Source organism: Anopheles moucheti, chromosome X (genome assembly GCF_943734755.1).
Source record: "Anopheles moucheti chromosome X, idAnoMoucSN_F20_07, whole genome shotgun sequence".
NCBI lineage: Eukaryota > Metazoa > Arthropoda > Insecta > Diptera > Culicidae > Anopheles > Anopheles moucheti.
Window position 1 is genome coordinate 2,657,812 of NC_069142.1, and position 24,176 is coordinate 2,681,987.

A 24,176-nucleotide genomic window follows, 5' to 3' on the forward strand; every position below is an offset into this window, starting at 1 on the left:
GATTATATCAATTTTTATGTTGATCATTAATAAAGATGACAAGTAATTAGAGCGTTTCTACCACCTGAGACTCAAGTACACTTGTTTGGTTTTTCTCAAATACATTAAAGTTCACAACACACATTCGTCTTTTAGCTTATTACCATTTTAATAAATACCATGCAAACTTTGTTTTCCGACGGAGAAAGTAAAAATACCGATCGTTTGACAAGGTTCATCACATCAATAATTGGATTGAATATTAAAGAATGAGATAAAATAGGCTTGCTGGAGGCCTTTTCCAATATTTTTTTGTCCAATTTGTTTGTTTGTTTGTTTTGTTTCTTCTTACGCTTCGTTTCATTGAGCGTGTTGCAAATTCAAAAACCAATTCGTGTTCCCTCCGGCCGGCGCCGCCGTGCGATTAGGCGAGTGTTGTGCGCGTGGCGTCGTTCGTAAGGGAGTGGATTAAAATCAGGAATCGACCAGAACGTGCCAGCGGGTGATCAGCTCGGATCGGGAGCTCGATTCGCGCATCTCGTTCCAGTGTATCATTTCCTCCGGTCCGCTCGAGTTGAGCCCCATGCTAAACCAACCAACCATCTCGTTGCGCTTCATGTTGCGCTTGGCGTACACTGACACGATCAGCGTTACGTCGTTCAGTTGGAACAGTGCCACCTGCGGGAAATAAAGGGAAGTAGTGAGCAATGAATCGTGATGGTCGGCCAGCATTGCTGTACCTGAAAGATGAACGTTTCCTTGAACAGTGGATTCGATTGACCGCGCCGTGTGGAGGACTTGGCTCGAGCAATCTCCTGACCCATGCTGCTTACCAGACATAGTTTAACGTACGTGTCTGGGACTTTGGGCAGAGAATGGTTTCTAAAATGGCTTCCTTTAACAATCTGAAAGAGAATTGAAATGCTGGTAGTACCGTGTACTAATACCTCAATAGTTAAACCACCCAAGATATAAAGACATCTTGAGAAACATCAATAAAACATCTTGTGAAGTTCGAACATGACGGGGCTGTTTTTCGCTTACCTCAACGGTAAGACGTCCGGTAATACCATTGTAACCTAAGCCAAGTAATAGCTCCGGCACTCCGCCATGCTGCATGGAAGTGGTCGATCCTGCACTATCCGATCTTGCAATGCTCAGTAAATCGCTCGTGGAAGCTGTATCCTGCTGGGTGAGAATTATACACGACACAACCTCAAGTGACCACCATATAGAGACTCTTCGACTGCACAAACTTACCGAACTAGATGTGCGTGGTTCCAGCGGGAGCCACAAGTTCGTCTCCAGCTCTAGATCGATGTTGGCAAAGCTGACGATCGTTTCCCCGATCAGCCGTTCGCGGCGCATCCTCTCGCACCCGTACACCCGGATGCGCAAACCCATAGAATTCACCTCCTCCGGGTTGACACGGTGCAGCAAGAAGCTTTCCATGAACTGTGGGTTCTCGCCGGAACGGATTTTAGTTTTGTGCTTTTGGCGCTTGGCCGGCAACATTAGCAGGCGGACCTGCGTATGCGTCAGCTGGCCCTTATCGCCGCGGGAGGAGATACCACGGGCCTGTAGCACATGTACGGTCATTTTGCGCATCGGTGCGTCATACAGTAGCGATATCTCCAGCGTCCCGTTGGAGCCGGTGGTTGAGGCGGGACCTTCAAAAGTAGTGGCGGTGACAGCAGCATCACCGTCCGATTTGAGTGACTTAAGGTCACTGGTATCGTAGAGTGGTTCATGCGAAAACACTAAAATACACTGCCAGAGCGATCGAGACGGTCAGGAAATGGTTAAACGTTAAACCGAATATCAACAAACCACTGGGCATTACTCACATCGTTATTGAGACTCAGTACATCATCCAAGCTATCCTGCTGTGTTAAAGATGTCTGCTCAAACCCGCCAACGGTCGATGCGGTCGGTGCGCTTTCCTCCGCAAACGTTTTACATTTCAAATTGTTACGCTCGCCGGTGGTGGTCGGTAAGTCGGCATCGTAAGCGATACCGCCACTACTCACCTCGGTACGATTGTTCGTTGCCACTTTGGTCGGTTTCTTCCTGGACGCTAGATCACGCTCGTCACTCTCCTTCGTCAGCTCCGGTAGCAGCGACTCGCTCTTGAGCTTCAAATCTAGCGAAGCTACGAGGCAGCCCTCCAGCGCGGAGGTCCCACCGTTGGTCGCTAACCGGTCGTTGCTGACGTGCGCATCCAACGACAGGCGCGTGCTGTAATCTAAGCTCACCTCGTTGGAGCTTCCCGAGCTGCAGTCGTTGCTGGAATGGGGCATCCCGATCTTGCCACCTTCGGCCATCGCCAGCGGATCGCGCGACGAGTGCACATGCTTGCAACCGGACAGAATTTTATTAAAGCTGTTGAAGTGCGGCGTGTGGTCGAGTGTGTTTTCGTTGGCATGGTAGCAGGAGATGCTGCTGGTGTAACCATCGCCGCAAGGTTCTAGCTTCAACCGACGCAACGTTTCGTCCTCCGAGTCGGAACTATTATTGCCGTCGTATGCGAACCGGTTCCCTGCAAGACGTTTGGCAGAATAGAAGGCAATGATTGAACAATATTTTCCTAGAAGTCTTTCCATGCTCATAGGACTTCGTCCTGACGCACCGGGTATGAATCTTTATGAATAAATAGTTGCACCACACTAGTGTACCCACTACCGGAACTGGGTTCAGACATGAGTACTTACGAATTCGATGGAATGTTTTCTCCGATATAAGATGCTCATCAAATGGAAGGAACGGTGGTGCCGTTCCGAAGCATCGTATCTTATTGACGTACAGGAACAAAACCAACACGAGAGCGACAAATCCCAATGCTAAGCCAAAAAATGTTGTAAGTTCCATATGCGCTATAGAGACAAAACGGTATCGGAAGAAAGGTGGACGCAACCGGTTAGCGAAGGATGTCAACACATCTGGGAAATACCCGTGAGCTAGCTGATAGCGCTTCTGCGTACCTTGCAGACGATCAGCAATATTCATGTCGTTCATGTCCAGCTGGTTGTCGACGCCACTCTCGATAAATTGCACCATTGTTGTAGGGGTGGCCCGTCTGCCTGCTCTAAGTCATTCCGCATTGGGCTCCGTCCGGAGGCGTTCGTCCGAGACGGGGCGAAAATAGTCGGGAGTGCGTTTGCTCCGTACCGGCAACACTCGACTCCTGTACGCTAAGCTGTCCGCTACGCTGATTGTAACCACTTGCCAGAGCGTGATTGCCGTTTGCCATTTACTCACTGAAAGTGAACAGGGCAGCAGTGTGACAGGATGTTAATTTTTTATGTCGCCCCATCAAGTGTGTCCAGAGCTAGTGCAGCTTCAGCAGAGCGGGGATTTATTTGTTTTTTACGTAACCGTGTGCGATAGCTCCCAATTCACCTACCAAAACTGGAGATGGCTTCCTCCAGACGAACGGGACCACTGTTTACACTGCGTTTGGGTGTTGCACGTACATTTTCTCTGCTTCCTTATTGGTACCTCAGCAACCATACACAGGATATTCGCATTTTCAGCAAATGTTGATGCATACTAAAGTGCGCCGGCGCACCCACCGTCACGAATCTGACGTATCCTGCAAAACAGCGAGGGGGGGCAGGAATGATTATGGCACAAATAACCTTTATTTCAATATGGCGATGCCACAGGACATCCGCTATAAATGGGTGCACGTTGTGAACTGTGCTTACACAGGACGTTGCCATGCAGATGCTTCGCCTTACTGCATATCCTTACGAATGAACTGAAGCTCGTGCTCGGTTCATTCGCGCAAGCTTTTGGTTCGCCGGCGAGTAAAGCTCATGACACAGGGCGAAAGCTCCAATATGCTATGGATTTAAACGTTACCAACGGTCGTTTTGTTTAAGAAAAAGGATGGACGGATTAGACTGGGATGAATTCGTGGTTTCAAATTGTTTGAAACAAGAGACCTGAAATGCTTGTACTGGATGTATTTGGAAGTCATCTACCAGCAGAAGTTCAACAAAATTTTGCTCAAAGCAAAACGTTTCTGGAAGTCATTTATGGAGGTCCTACCAGTCAGCTGCAACCACTGGACGTCAGCCTCAACAAACCGTTCAAGGGTTTGATAAGAGAAGAATGGAGTAAGCGGATAGAAGGGACTGTTTCAAATCTGACTCCTTCGGGAAGAATAAAATAACTCACCATTCCAAAGATACCACTACTGGGTCCTTACTGCATGGACAGCTGCCAGCGAGACGATTGTCGTAAAATCCTTTAAAAAATGCGAAATTAGTAACAACCTCGATGGCACTTAGGAAAATGCAATTTATGAAGATAGTGATGACGGGGATGATGGCAATAAACATGTGTTCAAAACACCAGTGAGGACGATATGGAAGAGACTCTTCCGAAGAGTGCTTTGAAAAGTAATGTTCAAAATTAATTGTAACACTAAACTTGTTCTAATTGTTTAAAATAAAAGAAAAAAACATATTTTTTTCCAAAACTCTTGGATAATTCATCTAGGGGGTCGTAGCCCATACCAGTTTGCTAATATGAATCGAAGGGATAAAATGTATATTCTTATTTATTTAAATTCCATTATGACGGCAATGCCGTATTTTCTTAAATGTATATTCTAATCACTTTAAAAAAATTAAAAAAACCAGTTAAGAAAATAAAAAAAGTGCGATCTGGTGGTGTATTGGTAGCGACGCCGGTCTTCACACGACAGGACTGAGGAATAATCTCATCCAGATCAAACATCCGTAGTAAGGATTGACTTTCCGGCTACGTGATAAAAATAAGTCGATACGGTCTGGCCGTTCTAATGAAAATAAAAAAAAATGATGTTACTTAATTATATTCTTATTTCGTTGGAATGAGATCAGAGGCCTTCCCCCGTATCGACTGATTTCAACATGTAGCCAAGCTAAGAGCTAAGAGAGAGAACACGGTCCGGATGGGATTTGATTTAGGTCCTGTCGTGTGAAGAACGGTGCCGCTACCAATACACCACCGGACCGCGCCAGATGTCGAATAATAAAGTGTGCCGATTGTTCTCTCCTTGTCAATCACACTGGTCGATTTCGGGTCAGTGAAAGGATGAAACTTTTTATCACACTTCAACATATTCATCAATGTCCCATAAATTGTAACAATTCACAATGTGTTCCGGCATCACCCAATGCGGAAGGTGTCGCGTTGGTGTGCCAATGTGACGAATGTTGGGTGCTGTAATCTGTCTCCATCACGGACCTCTTGATAGATAATCCAACGCATCCTTCAGCGGATCTCAGAGCTGTCAGGCAGGTTTTGTTTAATGGAGTTGACACGGCCTGAACGGCGTACGACACAAAAGGGCGTCCGAAAATTATCGAACCATAATGGGAACTCAAATGAACAGTGGATCTCGTTAGCCTATTCTGGGTGGTATACTTGTACAAAGGGCATGAACGTATACCCGATGTTCCGTGTGTGGGGATTGAAGGTCGTACTAGAATTATGGAAATTGAAATATAAAAGTGCTTACTACCAACCAAAGAAATTTTAAACGAGTATAGTGAATATATGTTTAAGACTAAAATAGGAAACATTTTTTTCTAAAATAGGAAACAATGCCATTTGAACAACTTGAACCAACCATAGCACCAACCTAACATAAGCAGTAATAAAACTAACGTTACGTAGTTGCAAACGACAGCCGTATCAATTGCAGTGTTGTATTCGGAAGAGTATGAAGTACTGTTAAACAGAAACGCCAAGAATAAAACACAGCATCCAGTGCATGTCGAACAGGGCCAAAGATTATGTACGAGAGCGTCGGAATTTATAACGACGGGGTAGCAGGCCGCCACCAATCAGCCACTATTTATCTTCGCATGTTTAATGTCGTGACCATGTAGCACATTCCGGCACTAGAAAAAAAGAAAGAAATAACGACCACCACGTAGGCTATAGCTACAAATGGTTATTATATGCAGTGCGCCGAAGGCATCCACCGGTGGGCAGCTGTCGGGCGGAACGCCTCCACCGGCGAAACACACAACATTTCGCTAGTCTATCCGAAAAAGGCACTTTAGCCCGTTTTGCGACCATTGTGCGCTTGTTCTCTTACTGTTATTAAATGAAAATGTACGGTTTTGAGAGGATCGGCCTGCCTCCAAAAATCCCAAACCCCCCTACCGGTGGAGTCCGCCGGGGCAGTGTGTGCCATATAATGTACAGCCAGCCTGCCGGCACCGGATATCATCCCCGCGCGGTCTCTCTCTCGTGGAAACTGTTTCGAGTTGACTGTAGAAGTCCTTGGACCGTACGGCGGTGTGTTGAAACAGTTCGCTTCGCTTGACGGGCACAACAAGGACGACTCCTTCGTTAGGGCACGCCTTCTTTTCCCGCTGGGCGCGCTCGGTCTCGTTGCCGTGCGTGCGCGCTAGCCGTCTCGCTCGGGTCTCCAAACAGATCTTCGGCGGCTGATCCAGCGGAGCATAAGTAGATAAACACTGATATTCTGTTGCACGGCTACTAAATGCCAAGCGGCAAGCTCGACTGCTGGGTTTGACGTTGGGGCCGCATTGTCCATGATGGACGCTTGTTTTGCCCTGTTTTTGTTGGGAAGTTTGTGGCAGTTTCCTTTTTTTTGCATTGAATTTGTTTACCTGCTGCATTTACTGTAACACCAACTGTGCGTCTGCCGCAATACTAAAGCACTGTTGGACGTTTGCATTTTCGGAAGGATATGAATGTGAATAAATGCAAATGGGGCAGCATTGCTGGCGTGTCAACCACACTCATATGTATACATTGCTGGTAACGCTAAACCTTCCCAACCAAGAGCACACCCTGGAAATGGAAATCCATATATTGGGAACGCTAAGAAAAACAATTTCCCACTCAAATGTTGCTTAATAAAACCATGCCCCGACAGGACATCGGGCACATAACAACAGCCTGTAGTTATTGGTTTCGTACTTAACCATCCCACACAACCAAGCGCACACGCTGCAGTATCTCAAGAAAACGTGGTTTTCCACTGCTCCAGTGGGTGGGTTCGAGAGTAGTACTTTGTTTAAATTGTCTACAAATGCCACTCCTTAAAAATTTGCTCAATATCCTGTACGCGTACGAATGTCCCTGGTAGAGTTTGATCGAGTCACCACGGCAGTCGCCAGGTACCAGGTCGATAAGATTATCAAAGGACCCCAGCTCCGTACGTCCCAGCTTCATCCCGTGTGGTGTACATTTACTTGTCTTTTTCACCTTCTTTTTTCGATAAACGAATGAATAGTGATAAGAACTCTGCAAAAGTTTCTATCCCGGGGGTTATATACGTTATAATTTACCATCCTTGCAAATCGATTTGCACATCGTTTATCGCAACAGGAATCTATGATTAATAGCTCGGAACTGTAAATAAATGCCAGGAATACTTGCTACTTCCTTTTTTCCCTCTTCTCCCTGTAGTATATAGCAAATTTTATTATATGAGGCTTGTTACCTATTAGAAATAATTTAATACATATTATTGCCGTTTCTATAATAAATGTAGTTTTATTTTCACTTTTGTTAATTGCTTACAATCGTTTTAAACTTAAAAGATAAAACGCATTGAAAAGAGGTCCTACAACTTATCCAGCCTAACCTATTGAATCATAGTCAAATGTTTCATGAACTCTAACAATGAATACTCAGATGAATGCTTACTAAGTTTTAAAAAGAAAGGTTAGTAAAAGAAGAAATTCTTAAGAATGCTTTATCGATACTAAACTTATTGTTTAGATGGGTATTTTTTATGTTTATGTTTAACTATATTATTTTAATGTTTAATTTATTTCGACTCAAAAGCTTTAGGACAATAATAGTTCATAAAGCTCTTCCAGTTCGGTTATTTAATCATCTATAGATTGTTTACATTTCTCAAAAAAAGTTATTTTCACTCTTTACAGTATTCAACAAAATGAAAAGTTAAATACTTCTTGTTATTTCCATAAATTTTGAACTGTTTCCGGTTTACATTTGAATTCCTCCTTAACGTTTAGTTACTTAGTATGTCATTTTTTGCGACCGATAAGCTATAATGGGCGCAAATTTCGAGAATCTTTAATTGTGAACACATTCCTGATGTACATTCGAACGGTCGTTGCAAAACAAAACACCATCGGTGTGGGAAGAGCTGCAGCAATCCTGTAAAAGCTTAATTTCTCTGAAAAGCATCGCCTAGCAGAACGGGTAAAATGGGTTCGGATGAACACGAATGTTTCTATGGAGGTTAGTTTAATAATAGTAACGAGCAAGTTTTAGATAATGATACAGTGTTGTTAGTTGAAGCCGTTTACCTGTGAAGTACCGCTGCACGGGTAACTCCTCCAAGTGGGCGAGGAATGAAGCAGCAGTGTGGGGTTTGCCACCCATCCTTTATTCATCAACTGTTTATGTGCTTTGCATGGTCGGGATGGTGGATCGATAGTTCCTCGTTGCAACTAAATAAGGATCCGTCAAAGTGTGTCCGATCGGGCTCGATACATAATAGCGAGCCGAGGCGGAATGGTTCGTGGTGAACGGGGACACCCCGGAGCCCCATGTACCCACGCCGAGCTATCGACCATATGGATCCGCTACATTTACCAGTTACGCGAGTACGATCGGTACGCGCGACCTATCCGTACGCGAGTCGCGAATGAATGAAGTCGGAATGAACCGGCCGGGCCGGGCGGGCGCGAGCGAGACAGCACCAGACTGGGCCATGTGAGCAGGCACGAGCCGAGCGCCGACCGTGTACGTCAGCCGGGATCCAATACAATGCTCTGCGCGTTGCCCTGTACGCTTCGACTCGCAAGGATACATGGTTTATAGGGGTGTTGTCTCACTGCTTCCCAGCATCCCGTGTTAAGTTTGGTTGGCTGAGTTGTATAATTGTATTTCATGTATATACTCACCGGAGCAGGAACGGAACGCGGGCGAGGACATAACCGTTGCAGTGTGTGTGTGTGTGTAGCGCTCCACAGGCGAACCGTTTTTCCGATTTTCGCCACTGTTGTTTCCCCCGAGTGGATATTCCCTTATTGAACCCTCACCGGGGGATATCCTGTTGGGTAAGCGAATGTATTCACCTTTGAACGTTTCAATGTTGCAAGACCTCCGGTCGTCTCCGTTACACCACCATTTGTTGGGTTGGCCAGCCGGCTTGTCTAGCTGTCACGCTCGCGCTTCCCAACCTTTTGTGCCGACCTTTGAGCAATGTTTCGCATCCACCAATTGGAGGATGGCTTCGGGTTTGTTGTTGTTGTTTTCTTTTATCTGTAGCCTTTGCGTCAGTTTCATCCGCCCTTTCTCCTTCTGCCACCCGCCCTTCCGCCCTTCCTGCAAAACCCACCCTTCCCAACCGTCTTCTGCACCGATTGTCGGTTCCCCTTTGCGGCAATTCCCTGCGCTTCCTATTTGTTTATCCGATTTTTAGGCTCTTAGCGCTTAGATACGGCATGGCAATTGTTGAAACATTTTTGAATCAGTTGCTTTTGAATGTTCGGCGAGGAATGTGTTACGCTCGAAAGCAGTTGTGACCGCCGTCTCGTCATCGTCGTGGTCCTCGTGGATCAGCCGTCCAGGAAAAGCGGTACCGTGAAGCAGTTTTGTGAATTTTCCCTTTCCGATCACGGTTTCGTGTGTGCGCTTTATGTTTTGTTTTGCTTTGGTGTGTCTCTGTGTGTGCTGTGGTGTGTTTGTTGCACAGTTGCAACAGTAGCAGTTGCGTTGTGTTGCTGAAAGTTTGAAGCAAAGTGGAACGTACTGTGGTGAGTTTTCCTTTGAACACACGGCCCGGGAAAAGCGCTGGCCATCGACCACTGCTGTTTCGGTGCAACTCGTGCGTGAGTGAATATAACGAAACAGCTAATAATTCCCGGTGCGAATAAGATGAGTTTGCCCAGCGGTGTCGATATGTCGAATCTGATGCAGCAACATCCGGTACTCGGTGCGCTACCACCAGCGTTTTTCCTTCGGGCGGCCTCGGAACGCTATCAACGCACGCCCAAGTGTGCCCGATGTCGCAACCATGGAGTGGTAAGTGTGGCGTCCCAACTGCAGCCCTACAGGGAACGAACAAGAACACGGAGTGCTCACAAAGACAAAAAAAGAAAAGCACAAAGCTCCACAAAGTTATCGTTGAGGTTCCTTAAAAGATCCGCTCATCCCAGTTGCTCTATGCGTAGTGTTAGTTGTTCTGGTCGGAACTTTGTAGAAAAACGAACACCTGAGGGTTTGAGCAGTAACTGAGCTGGAATAGAGTCTTATGTTTAGTTCTTTCCGTACTGGATCGTCTCCTTCTGGAAGAAACTTCTTTCTTCTTGCCAAGTTTGGAGTACCGGCCTTTCCGTACCGAGTATCGCATAGTTAGTATAGGTGCGCATTGGAACGCTTGTCACGGTGCTGTGCAGTTGTACACGCGGAAAGAAACACTGTAACTGCCCAATAACTGCGCAACTGAGTGTGTGATGGCGGCAAAGGAAAACCGCTAGTATCCCCACCAATCAACCGAGAGCGCACTCTAGAATGCACAAGACTCGTGAGGTACATTGAACGAACTCATTACCATCTAAATACCGCAAATCACCAATTTCTGTTCCAAAACCACCCAATAATTTACAATCTTCGCCCAAATGGTCGGGTGAAACTTGCTCGTTTTTGTTCGGCCGTTCCAGCATAACGTTCTAACGCTAGACCTTTCCATGTATTTCTCGGGCGAACGTTTGTTTTAGGTAAGCGCCCTCAAAGGACACAAGCGCTACTGTCGCTGGCGGGACTGTGTCTGTGCTAAATGTACCTTAATCGCCGAGCGACAACGTGTAATGGCCGCACAGGTAGGTGTAGTGTCCGTACGCCAAAGTAAAGGGACCCGTGAGCTCAATTTGGGATCGAATTTGTTTTTCGTTGTTGCTGGCAATCAGGTTGCACTCCGCAGACAACAGGCACAGGAGGAGAACGAGGTGCGAGATCTTGGACTGCTGTACGGGACGACCGGTGTGCACGGGGTTGGACAAACAACGCCGAACGATCCCGTTGCGGTACAGTCGGTCGGTCAGTTTCACGGTGGCATACCGTCACCACCGAACGATGCTGAGAGTGTTACGCATCACAGCTACACATCTGCCGACGCAGGTGAGAACCATTGATGGAGCCTGCTTGTTGAATTTCTTGGCTAAATCATATTTAATTGTAATGCTCGTTTATTTATGTTTTCCTTTTAAATTCTCAAACAATCAACACAGACACAGACGTACAGCGGATGCGGCCCGAACACATGCACTCAGCCTACTCGCCGAATCGCAGCGAACCTGACAGTCCTGGTGAGTGCAATTTCTCAAGCTATATTAATCATCTCATGTTGTGTTTCATATATACATGCAATGAGTCTTCACTTCACCGTCAGTGATCCATTTTATCAGTGGGGAAAAAAGCAATCATGATTACAAAATTGAAGCCTTATGATGTTCAATCTAGCAAATAAGGTGTGTCAGGAACTCTCAGGATTCAGGATTCTGATCCCCCAAATTTTATTAACTGAGGTCCTTTTTCCGGAGCGTAATGATGAACACCTTGATGAAATTGCAATAAAATGAATGCATGGATGATCTTGAAAGACTCAATAATGTCATATTGTAATGTAAAAAGATTGTTTGAGCTAAACTTTCTATTTGGCAAGTTATTTTTCACTAAGACTTTGTAATGTGATACGCATAGTTATACTAAGCGCTTTATTCTGAGAAAATTGCTGACCATTGATTCAAAACGAATTCACGTTTTCAATTTGTCGTTAAGGAGACTACATTCAAAATTTTTTAGGGCTCTAAAACAGTTTTAGGACACAGCATGTCACGGCACTCAGCAGGTATGACAAGAAGAATGGAACCCCACTAAGTATCGTTCAATTAAATTAAATAGAAGAATAGCGTACCAAACAAAGAAACATGCGGTTTATATTGTACGTCCGCATTTCGTTTACATTGCTATCGATTTCACACTCCCAGCATCCAGGGGTTAGACAGTTTCAGTGCGTAATTGTTTGTTAAAAGCCACCAAGGCATTGTGCACGATGCACCCATAACCTGCAATTAACCAATCGTCCCCATTATTGTATCGATAATGGATTAAAAACCCACGCCACAGGAGAGTACGATACCTGCGCCCGGTACGGAGCTCAATTTGGCTACAATGTACACACTGGTACATCACTGGAAAAATGTTGTTTCTTTCCCCCGGAACGTTCCCGTAACATGATCCCGGGTCGGCCGGGATCGACATCCCGGGACAACGCGTCCCATCCGTTACAAGCAATTTATTTGCACGGCAACACGCGGTTGAAGAACGCACCAGCGAGAGAAAAAGAAAAACACATACACACACACACACACACTTCTACTTGTAAGCTCCGCTACAATTAGATTCATTGATCTTTCATCGCATGGCAGCCGTTGGGACGCACTTTCCTTTTCCTGGCGTTTTGTTCGATTTCACCGGAATCAAAAACCCATCCATGCCAGAGTGGTATTAGTTGCCTGCTCGATATCCACTTCTCGGTCTCGGGTTTCATTCATAGAAGGTTTTCCGTCTGCCTCTCCACTTAGTTCCCCGTTGGTCCTAGGGAGCCTGTGCTCAAGTAGGTCTGGCTCACTGGTCCAGTGGCAGAACCGGGAAGGATTCGGCTGCGCACACGCTGCACCGGATAGAAAAACTTCAAATTTCCACCGGTACACTTTTGTGTGGATTTTAATTGATTTGCTTTGTGTGTGTGTAGGTTTTTTTATTAAATTGTTTTTCCTTTGCCTAACACCCTTCGCACTTTTGGCAAGAAGTATATTCTTTCAACGCGTAGTTTGGAATCAATCTATCCTTTTTTGTACATGTGTGTATGTGTGTGCATTGTTTATGTTGTAATGTGGTTTATTTCATTAATTCTAGTTTTGCTTCGCACAAACATACAGTTCTAATACGTTCAATTAAGGCGTTGGCAAAAAAATTTCTGATAAATTTGATGTGTTGACTCTTTTGTTTGTTTTTTCTCTTCAATCGTTTGGAACGCTTCCGATCGACTTTCGGCTTGAATGCGGACTTTTTTGTTTGTTAGTCGATTGTTAGCATGAATTGTTTAAATTATTCTTTCCACTGTGTACACAATTGAATCCAGATCATACACGAGCCTAGATACGTTAAAGTGTGTCATTATGGGATATTTTTAAATTTAGTTTATTATATCACTGTATATGCTAAAGTAAAATTTCGTAAATTTAAAACCAGTTTTATAAAAAAAATCAATAAAAGAATTTAAACTAAAAAAATAAAAAATAAATAATTTTTTTTAATTTATCGCAATCAATCAGATATAACACAAAAAAATCCTTATAATAATAATATTATTTATTAGCAGAAACATAAATTAGTACCTTTTGTACTGTATCTGTACTGCACTGTACTGTTTGTTTTGTACAGTATCTGTTTGTACACGGTAAGCATTATAATTATAACATCATTTCAATAATTAATCTCATAAAAAGTTCGTCGCTTATTCGTTGAAGTCTTTCGTTTTGTATCGCACCACCTTCCCTTGCGATCAGTTTCTCGTGTCTAAATCCTTTTTACCGTGCACTTTCAATGATGATTTTTTGTTCGAAATATTCTATTTCATCAGTTACTAAAGTACAAGTGGTGAAAAAAATCCCTTTAGTTAAGTAACAGTGAACAAATACGTGTTGCCTCTTTATGGGCGCAAATGTAAATAATATTTTGTTTGTATTTTGTAAGTAAAAAGATTAAAACAAATTCGAAACGATTTTTGAAAATCAAATACTGAAAACATATTGTACGAATATTCCACCTCTTTGACTTCCCTAAACTGCAATAGGGGAAGAAAGAAAAAAGTCTTTAGAATTTTTATTCTTCCCGCAAAAAAAAGAACACTTTCCGTTTTACACAAAGCTGAGTTTTATTTCAATCCACTGTGCGCCTTTTTATTCTCTCTTTCGCCCTGTTGTACGTCATTAGAAGCTGTTATTTCCACAGTGTTATCCAGTGCGGTGTTTATGGATGCAATAATGCGTACAATTTCGATTGCGCACTCCTTCCCATTCTTCGTTCGGGCCGATAGGTGCGATTTTAACAAATTCCCTAACGATTTAAACTTCTTTTAAAAGCGAAGAAGAGAGACTAAGGGAGGAAACCACACAGTAAACCACAAATAATTAATAACAACTCCACCCCGTGCACGTATGAGCGGAACAAAAAATCAAAAGTAAATGACCCTTCGGTGAAGCCAATTGAGTGTGTGTTCAGGCGGCGTTTAATTATGATGCAAAATGTTTTAATCAACCCCGTAACGCAAAGGATCAGTCGCACTCCACGCGTGTGTGTGTGAATAGTACTTCTTTTTTAATTTCTTTCAGCTACCAGTTGTTCAGCTCTGTGCAGCTCATCTTTTTTAAAAAGGGTAAAGCTGAAAAGAGCGAGAAGTAAATTACACACACAAAAAAAACACCCTTAGCCAAGGTTCCCAATAGGGGATGCGTTTTTTCTGTATTTGTTTGTTGTTTTTTTTCGGCTCACTACTCCACCGAGTGTGTATTTATTTTTGCCTCGGCAGAGCACAATAGCCGTTCAAGAGGTATTACATTTCCTTTACGCCCGAACGGACGAACCAATGCAGGAAAGTATCATGCAGCCTCCTGAATTCCTCGTTTAGTACACTCGTTTCTTTTTTTTGTTCCTGAAAATCCCTCCTCTTGCCGTTCCGCGTTGGTAACGACCCGACGAGATGCACGGAGAACGCACAGAAAGGATGAATGGTAGATCTACTGTCAAAAGACAGTTTATCTTAATTCGAAATATCTGTTTCTGCGATTTCTGCGTTCCCTCGGCAAACGGCTGAAGAATATCTATCATATCCTGTTTCTTCGCTCTATTCTATTCACACCGGCACGCACCCCCTCATACTCGTGCTGCGGCATTTGGTGCTGTCTTCGTGTGCGGAATGTGGTAAATGGGATACAATTTAATTTCCACTCGAAACTCAATCAACAAAGCATCGATCTTATTAGGACATGTCGAGGCCCTGCTTGAAGGGAATGATCTTCCACTTCTTCCTTATTCTATCCTCCTACCCCCCCCGTTCCCTCTCTTCCCCGCACTGCGTAGGGGTACCATTCGACCGCACAATGGAAAATATGTTTTCAATTTGATCCATAAAACCCGGCTTTTATGTTGCATAAGCAGATGCGCACACCCAACTGTTCCCGTACCTCCCGGTGCCGTTGTATGCGTGCACACGTTGAGTGTAATGGTTAATGCAAAGTATTTCATTTTTCCCTCTTTCCCGACCCGACCCCCGCCACCCCCTACGGACCCGGAGCGAAATTGAAATACCAAAAGTGCCCTGGGTAAAATGCGGTGGACAAAGCTAAAAGGTGGTGGAAATTGGGGGATCGAAAAATTTTCCACCAATAAATCATGTGCGAAACGGGTAGGGGGAGGGGGGACGGGGGGGGAGGTGAAAAAGACGACTTTTCGGACAAAGTTTTTGGTCGGGAGGATTTTTTTTGTGGCCGTCGTTTCCAATTAAATTTTGACCCGGTTGAGGTTTTTCGCTTCTTTTTATTCTAAACGCCACTGAAGAGGATTTACTGGTCGTTTTGCACTCTGTTTCCATCTCTCGTGGTTTCGTGTATCGGGGAAAAAAGGCGTATGTTTCCTATTCGATTTTTCTCGCATTTTCCCTTTTTTTTTTGTTTGGTATTCAATTTCTATCGCTACGCACACGGTTTTACAGCGGGAAAAAGGGTGTTTTATTTTATTCTTGCGCTTCTTCGCCTTTTTTTTAAATACACTTTTCCAATAGCGCTTTCCTTTGCCGAGGGTGCACCGGGCGGGTTTGTGGCTAAACTGTGTCCCCGCGTTTCCTTTGCCCGGCCGCTTAATCTAGCGTGTGCGTGTGCTCAATTTTATGGTGATGATTTGATGGAAAGTAATTATCTTCATCACCCTTCAGCCACGGCTCGGCCCGGCAAACCCAAGTGGAAAAGTGTTTTTCCTCCCCATCCGCATAAGAGGGAAGGAGATAATACCAGCACAAGCCGACCAAATTAAACTGATCCATGCAATATGGTTTGCGTTTTTCCACCCGTTTAGCCGCGTGGAATGTGCCCTTAGGGGTGAACAAAACACCCTGCAAATTGTTGAAGGGTTGTTTGTTGCGTTGCGGGATGGGAGGTTCGTTGTGGGTGGCTGGGTGAATGGGTGAATGTGTCAATACCACGGCTTGCAGTGTGTCAAACAAATTTATTTTCAACCGCAGTTAATTACACTTCACCCATATTATATTCTAAGGGTTGAGGGACCATGGGGATGGGGGTGTGAAGTAAATTTAACCTTTCCGCGTAAAGGGGACGAGGGGCTTAGATGTCTGCGTTACACTTAATTCAGCAACAAATTACATCCGCGCTAATCGTATTTCCATTATTAACTGTTTTGCAAACTGTTCCACGAAATGTCAAAATACTCCGACGAATTGGATGTAATTGACGCATCGGGGTGCTTCTCCCTGCCTGCTTTTAGCATATAAGCTCGCAAACCTCAAACATTGCTTGATGATGACGTACAGAAGTGTAATAAATGCTATCAAACAGCCACATGTCACTCCGCGTAGGAAGTCTAGTGAATATCCCGTGGGCATCCGCCTGCGTGCCAAACAAATCGAATTCAAAATAAATGGCAGACCACTGTTTGCCGCACTCTTCCACTTTTTACCCCTGCTTCCCATGGTTCTTCCTTCTACGCGTACAGGCTGTAAAACAGTATCTACACCTAGCCTAATAAGCGTTGAGACAAAATACAGTTAATGAATTTGTTTGATTTCGTGAGATTAAGTGCTCCCGCCCGTTGAGACATCAGCAGCGTAAGAAGAATGGCAACAACAAAACAAATAAAAAGAAAAATAAGAAGACAACGTTGAAGAAGAAGAAGAAGAAGAAGAAGAAGAAGAAGAAATGTCCAACCTTTCCTACACACGGATGCCACCACGGTCGGTCCGGGGATGGTCATTTATTTAACATCCGTAGTCAAAAACCCATTTTGGAGAAGAAGTGCCTACTTGAGAAGTATCGCCGTGGGCCGTTAAATCACGTCCTGACATCTCCCGGTGGTGCACGAGAATGGTGGTGGGGTCCACACCAAACAGAAGCTGTTGCATTTGAAATGATTATACTTTTTTTTTCTGTTCCAATCCACCGCTGTTGTTGTTACCCTGCCGCGTTGTGTCGTTTGACTTCTTTTTTCATGTTGTTGTCGCTCAATTTCCACATCATAAAGGTGGGGGGTGAGGCAGCGAAGGGGGCGGAGGGGGGGTAGGGTTGGTGGCAGGAAATGTCTACTTACCTGCGCTCGCATGTCAAGTGTTTACTGTTGCAGCCTGTACACAGCCCTACAGGTTGAAACTCTATCGTACGAGTGTGGTGTCACCAGCGGATGGCAAAGATCACGACGGTATGCGCATTGGAAGAAACCAAGACACCGTGGACCGGGCACTATTTTGACTTCTAGCCAAACTTTCACGTACACTGTTGCGTTCCGATGTGGTTTCCTCGGGTCCGGCGTATTCGAAACCGTTTCGGGTCCCAGCTATTTTAACATAAATAACCTACTTTGGGCAAATATTGAAACTCCACTTCATTGTTTTGGGCTAAAAACCATTTTTCGGCCCCGGGAAGGATGTCAATATTTGCTTAAAAGCATTTAAAAGACATTCGCTCGAGTAGCCTAGGGGCAGAGCGCTTGCCATCCGGTAGGCCGGTACAGGATGACACCGACCGGGCACTGCCTACTGTTGCACCGATGTGAACTTTGATTTTTAGCCCACTGCGAAACGGTCGTGACTGTTTGACATCATCCAGCTGGAATGATCAACAGTTGGTAGGAATACGCAATACTTGCGTTTGATTGATAGCTTGCTAAGGTGCTAAGTGTCTAAAGGATGTATTTTACAACATTGTACGGTGGAATGAAACATTGTTGCCACAGCACGTCGGTGCCAGGTCCCACCAGGCAATCTCATCCGGTTTAGCTACTTTTCTTGTTGTAGACAAATAAAGACTCAGAGATCTCAGACGTAGGCAGGCTCTATAAAGATCTTTAGACAAGTAATCGCTATACAAATTGTAGTTTGTAACGGTAACATTATTTCCCACACCAATGGATCATTTTTTTGTGTGGAGCATTTTTGATTTCACATCTTTTCTTTAGACGACTTTAAAAGAATGCGAGAGTGCGGTGCAAGCGATAGAGTTATATTGAAAACATCGACCGAAGACCAAAAGGTACATTGACGTCTTACCAAGCAACCTTCTCGAAATTGAGCGTTGTAGTTGGAAGTCAAGAAACAATCGTCAATGACAATGGAGTCTTTAACGCTTCTTGATCTGGTCTTCAGCAATTCATGGAAGTACAGCGTCAATTTGTTCAAATCATCCGATAAGCTGCACAAGCTCAGATAAGGCCGGAATTCGAGAAACATTTTCACACAGCAATGTCCGACCACCCGTCGGAGTGTTAGGGTGACTTATTTCTCAATCTTTGACATAAGCGTTGTTTTGCCGACGGTCGTTCAAAACTAAATGCTAATGCCTGATAGTGCGATATTTTAAGATGTTGAAGTTTGCTTAACAATTGGACCCCTGACCGTGACGTCTCTGATTTAGTCCACTTGTTCCGTTTTGCAGGACCGAAGCGTCAGCGCATATCAACGGAGACGGACCACGATACGGAGTCGGAATCATCGCCCAGCAGTCCACGGCACAAGTCGTCACTGTTTTCCCTCCCGCTGGACAAACAGTCCCCGAGTCAGACGGGACCGCCGAGCTCGCCCGAGTCGGATCTGGACGTGGATTCTACACCGGACGACTCGATCGCGCCGGAAAATTTGAGTCTCAAGAAAGATCCGAGCGTATATTCGAAGCCAGCGACGTTAGTGCCAGTAACGAACGGTGGTGCCGGCTTTCTGCCTTACAACCAGCAACCGGTCGCTACCCAGTACCAGCAAGCCATCGGTGTCAGTGCCTCCCAAGCCTCGAGCCAACGTTCACCGGTGGATGTCCTACTGCGGTAAGTTGCATGCTCTGGTGCTCTGGTGGACGGCAAAATCTTCAATACTGCTATACTCGCAACTATTATTCTCGTGTATTTATTACGCGTATTTCAACAGGGTGTTCCCGAACCGACGCCGGAGCGAGGTGGAGCTACTGCTGCAGCGTTACCGAGGCGATGTCGTACAGGCGATGGAAGCGATGTTATGCGGCGACGATGCACTCCATTCACCCATCAGGTAGGTTGTGCGCTGTGGCGGATCCGGTCTCACCCCCGGATGGTTCGATGTGGTCGTGCCCTAAAACCCCTCTCTGTACCGTGCGTTGTCCATCCTCGTGTGAAAAGTGTTCCAACACCTTCACCATCCTTTACAGTGAAGTCGGCATTCTCGCCATTGATGCCTTCCGGAACGTTCAGTAGTCCAACGGTGCGGTACTCGTTTCTGCAGCAGGCCCACACCAAGCGCTTCCTGTCCGCGCCCTACACCGGCACCGGGTACCTGCCGACTATACTGCAGGATCCAGAGCAGCCGCAGCAACCGGAACCGCCTGGGCTGGGACAGAACTGTGCACCTGCCGCGGCCAACAGTCCCTGTGTGGATGGCACAGAGTAAGAGATGTCACCAACCCCTCCCAAGTGGGTCCGTTCTGTCTCCGATCATTTTCGGTTCGCTTTCCCAACGCATGTTTCCTTGACGAGCAGTAGTTACATTGTTTTCCATTGTTGGAGTCGTAGCAGTAACAGTGCGTTCGTCCAAAACCTCCAGAGTTCGACCAGAGGGCTAACCTAAGCTGTCACCAAGCGCATCTTCACCATGCTATAATACTAAGCTTACTGATTTACACAGACAGCTCCAACTGCCTCCACATTTCACATTTAATCATTGCAACACCCTCCTTTTCCCAACTCCCTCTCTCCCTCACCGCAAACAATCTAATCAGAGATAACGATGATGATTATTATTATGGTGACGATAATGATAATGAAGATGTTGATGGAGTGGAATTATGATTAATTTCAATGTAAATTGTTACCGCAGGGATTTTCCTTTTCGTTGCTTTCCCTTCGTCAAGTGAGGATGAATGCTGCGAGCGTAAGAATACTTGGGAAAGCAACCTATACGGTGAGCACCAAAATCTCTCTCCACCGCACCATGCTAGGCAGCACGGAAAGCAATTATGAGGGAATAATAATTACATGCGTAGAACTCAAAACGTTCAAACAAGAGCAAACAAAAACAAAAACGCACAACGCTTCTAAAAACAAAACGGACAAAGTTGTATGTTCTCTTGTTTTAGTGCGTTTCGTAAAAGAGAAAACAACAAAAGCAAATATACTCGTAGTGCAGCCTGCAGGGAAGCCACACGAAGCTACTAATTGAATCAGCATTGTGTGGGTGGAGAATATCAATCAGCTAAATATTATTAACGAAACACTAGCACACACTGTTGACAGTATACTTAACGGTGAACACGCAGAAAAAAAGACACATATTGGTAACAGAAACAAACAAACAAACAAACAAACAAAAAAAAATACAATAAGTTTGGTGAAACGAGTGAAAAGTGTTGTATAAAAATAAACTATAAAAGTATATTAATAAAATTGTCGCTATAATAAACTCCCGTACCTAATACGTTGCGGTCCACGTGGTTGTACAGTGCGCGGTGGGAAAGGCCACAAATATATCACAATAATTGTAAGCGAATCATTTCCCATGGTGTGACAAATGCAAACGCCATAACAACAACGGTGACTCCGTCTAATCCTGTTCCTTTTCTACCCTTCATAAACCCACGGCGCTTGTTGCATTGTTGGCACATCAATTGGTCGTATTTTATCAACCGGATCAAAACATCTCCGTTCGAAGAATAAATGTAAATAAAACACGACCTTCGAAAGGACACCCTTTTTTTGCTTTTTTTCTCGCAACAATCAGCAATAGCAGCAGTGATGGTGTGCTAGGGAGTGAGAGATAGAGCCGGGGCAAAAGAATCCCAACCCCCTTGTGTTTGCTTTTGAACAGTCGGGCGGATAATCGGAACGGGAGGGCCCCGGGAGACCGTTATTGACAGATAATTTTTTGTTGAAGCATTCTTTTCCGCACCACCACTGATTTATCGTCACCTTAACCCTTAAGGATGTGGCGGTTTCGCCACACGGGCAAAGTATTTTTTTTTCTTCAGTGGTTTGGAGAGTGTTGTTAAGTGGGATTTTGCCTATCTTGAACGCTATGTTCTGTGAGGCCGAAGCCAATACTGAGCTATATTGGGTGTTTCATAGTTAATCCCACCATATCCTGTTTACAGGCTTTTTGTTGAAATGAGTATTTTTTAACTCGATTTTTTAACTTCTTAGCTACATTTATTCCATAGTAAGTAATCATAGGAAGACGTTAGTAAGAAAAATAAATACAGTCGTATTATAGTATCCGTAACAGTAAAGAACTTTAAAAATTATATTTTTCCGCACGTAAATGTTTAACATTATAAATTTCCTTATTTTCTTGTATCCTGCTTTCTCTTATCTTTGACTAACTTTTGAATATTAGGTTTCATTGTGTGGGTGCAAGCAACTTTTGAGATGATTTTGTGATAATCGTTAACGCTTTATGTTTTTATTATAATTAATTAAAATATATAAATGTCGATATAAAAAAAGATGTTCTCGTAATTCCAATGCGGGCCGGATTCAAAGACCTATGTGGGCCGTATGTTTGACATGTCTGATCTACAGGACCTTAGCATATTTTTTGAACATAACCCAAGTTTGTCAATTTTAAAAATATAACGTCCAATAATGTCACTGGTTGTGTTAGTATCAACAAGTTCACGTTCTGTTAGAGATCCACATACTTCTGATGTGATTTACAGACATCTGAGCAGTTCAAGTTTGTTGTGACTTTGAATGTTCCACAAGTATCATATTAGAAATACATCAGATCAGATCAATCTGATATTGACAAAGTCAAAACAAAACTGTTCCACCAAGGGTTAAGCATTCTGGTACGATCCAATTGAAACATTAAAATCAGACGAAGAATATTTCCTTCTTTTTTATCATCCAACAATAACTTACCAATATGTGCACCCAAGAAGAAGGAAAAAAAGGATTGATGTATCGATGGTCGGCTGAAGTGGTCATCCGAAACATACGCATTCAACTGCCAAACCCAATGGACCAGGAACCCATTACAAACCAGGCTGAAGCGGTACGGGTCCAATTACTAACATACGTCAGGCTTGTAATCGTTTCGCACACAGGCGGGCCCAAATCTTAACCGGTTCTTGCGTGCCTGCTCGTATGGCAGATGATGTTCCGATGTACATTTTCGCTGCCGATCAAAAGGTAATGGTTGCAAAACTTTCCCTGGTTGCTGCTGAGGAAAATCAAACAGCAAAGCAGAGAAAAATGTACGGAGAAATAGAATAATATCAAGATAGGGAAAAATGATACGCCCTGCCACTGATCGGCCCCTCGTTGAAGGACTGCAACTCCCGGCGAATGCCGCTGCGGTTCTTACGTTTTTTATCACTTCGTACCCGTCGCGTGTCACCCGTTTGATGTGCCATGCTTGCCCGGGTTGCCCACGCACCAAAGTGTTGCAACTGTCACCCGCAGCAAATAAATTTCTATTCAATAGCGGAAAATCGTAGTTCAATGCATGTAACCGGAGTCTTGACGCCCACCCCTATTCGGTATCATCATTCCGGTATCGCGCCATCCCGCTCGCTGACGGGTATCTCGCTTTGAAGGGGCAGGAGATGCCAACCACACTCCCTGCTAAGCCGCCGAAGCGCAATAAGAACAAAAGCGGCAATATCTCGGTGCGAGAGATAGCTGGAATTTGCCGTGGTGCCATGACCAGGATGCGGACCCGATTGGAGGGAGGGTTTTCGGCGAAATACTTCGACTTTACGATGCCCGGTTGCTATGGCAGTAGCGCGAACCGAGCGTTTAGCAGGAATCAAAAAGGAATCCAATTTTGTTCACTCCCCGATCCACAGCCCGCCCGGTGAAGTGTTTGTTGTCGGCTGAAGGACTCGGTTGGGCGGATGACGGCAGAAGAAGGCCCGGTGTGGCGCACCAGGTCATCGTTTGGTTGAAGGATGGGAGGGGCCCTTTCTGCAGCCCTCATCATTTTGGAAACAATTGTCGTTACCATTGTCAACTGAGCGTGGAATGAGATTAATTTCTTTCATTCACTACCTTCCGAAGAATACTAAACAGAATCATATATCAAAACCAAACTGTGTCGGGTCTGTTTCGTGGACGGGTGGGGTTCTCGCAATGCAGTGCGACCGGGCGAAACTCTTTCGCATTCAGCGCCCGACACGACCGGTACCGATGACAAATAAAGATGACCCACGGTAAAATATGGGTAATCTGCGATCAATAAGCCAATAACAAGCAGCCGGATGTATGGGAAGGCAAGGGTGACCGGCACCGCAGAACGTGGAACGTGCCTCCGTAAGCCTTTGCCGGCTTGCCGCGGAACCATTATGCGCTACATACGGTTTTAATAATAACACCCCGGGCGTAGGGTAAGGGTTGCCGCATTCAAATGCACTCGGGTGAATGAATAAAGATATCTGTTTCGAGAATCCCCGTACCCGGTGTATTCGCAGTGACGCTTGAATAGTTTTCACCGCATCAGCTCGGCAACGGATCGGCAACAACAGCAATACGGTGCCCCGATATCAGCTCTGCTCCCTTGCCGGTCGTGGATGGGTTTATTTGCATCTGCCACAGAGCAAACGGAATGCTGTCTTAATTAAATTTAAAACGAAGTATGCTTTTGTTGTGCGTCACAATGGGTACTGTTCCTAGCTCTGCCAGACGGATTGGTTTTGAACACTGTCATACTGCGACTGATCGCCTGACTGTATCCCCACACAGTAGTGCTTGGCTGAGGTGCATTAAACTGGTCTATTTAGAATAGAATGTAAGCCGATGTAGATGAACAGTTTCCACTTCTTTAACAGAGGATGTGAACAGAGTTTTAGTAGAAGACGTTGAAGGGTGATAGAGAAATGTCAGCAGTAGAGTACTGCTACACTCAGAGATACCTTAAAACAAAAGACAGATTTGAGTTCCGG

The 24,176-nt window shown here is 44.8% G+C and overlaps 2 protein-coding genes across 2 annotated transcripts; one reads left to right on the forward strand and one right to left on the reverse strand.

Moving 5' to 3' along the window:
* Positions 1 to 135: 135 nt before the first annotated feature.
* On the reverse strand, positions 136 to 3,517 carry LOC128307012 (synaptotagmin-16). Its single transcript, XM_053044716.1, has 8 exons — positions 3,383 to 3,517; positions 2,961 to 3,236; positions 2,691 to 2,852; positions 1,827 to 2,518; positions 1,240 to 1,749; positions 1,024 to 1,167; positions 720 to 884; positions 136 to 657 (listed from the first exon to the last, which is right to left on the reverse strand). Exons 2-8 carry the CDS (start codon positions 3,034 to 3,036, stop codon positions 454 to 456), a joined length of 1,953 nt encoding a protein of 650 aa, XP_052900676.1. The 5' UTR covers positions 3,037 to 3,236; positions 3,383 to 3,517; the 3' UTR covers positions 136 to 453.
* A 6,353-nt stretch (positions 3,518 to 9,870) lies between these two features.
* Positions 9,871 to 19,690, forward strand: LOC128307191 (doublesex- and mab-3-related transcription factor A2). The gene is made up of 7 exons (XM_053044929.1): positions 9,871 to 10,017; positions 10,713 to 10,814; positions 10,902 to 11,112; positions 11,223 to 11,300; positions 18,714 to 19,095; positions 19,196 to 19,315; positions 19,423 to 19,690. The coding sequence occupies exons 1-7, from the start codon at positions 9,871 to 9,873 to the stop codon at positions 19,688 to 19,690; spliced, it is 1,308 nt and encodes a 435-aa protein (XP_052900889.1).
* Positions 19,691 to 24,176: the final 4,486 nt, after the last annotated feature.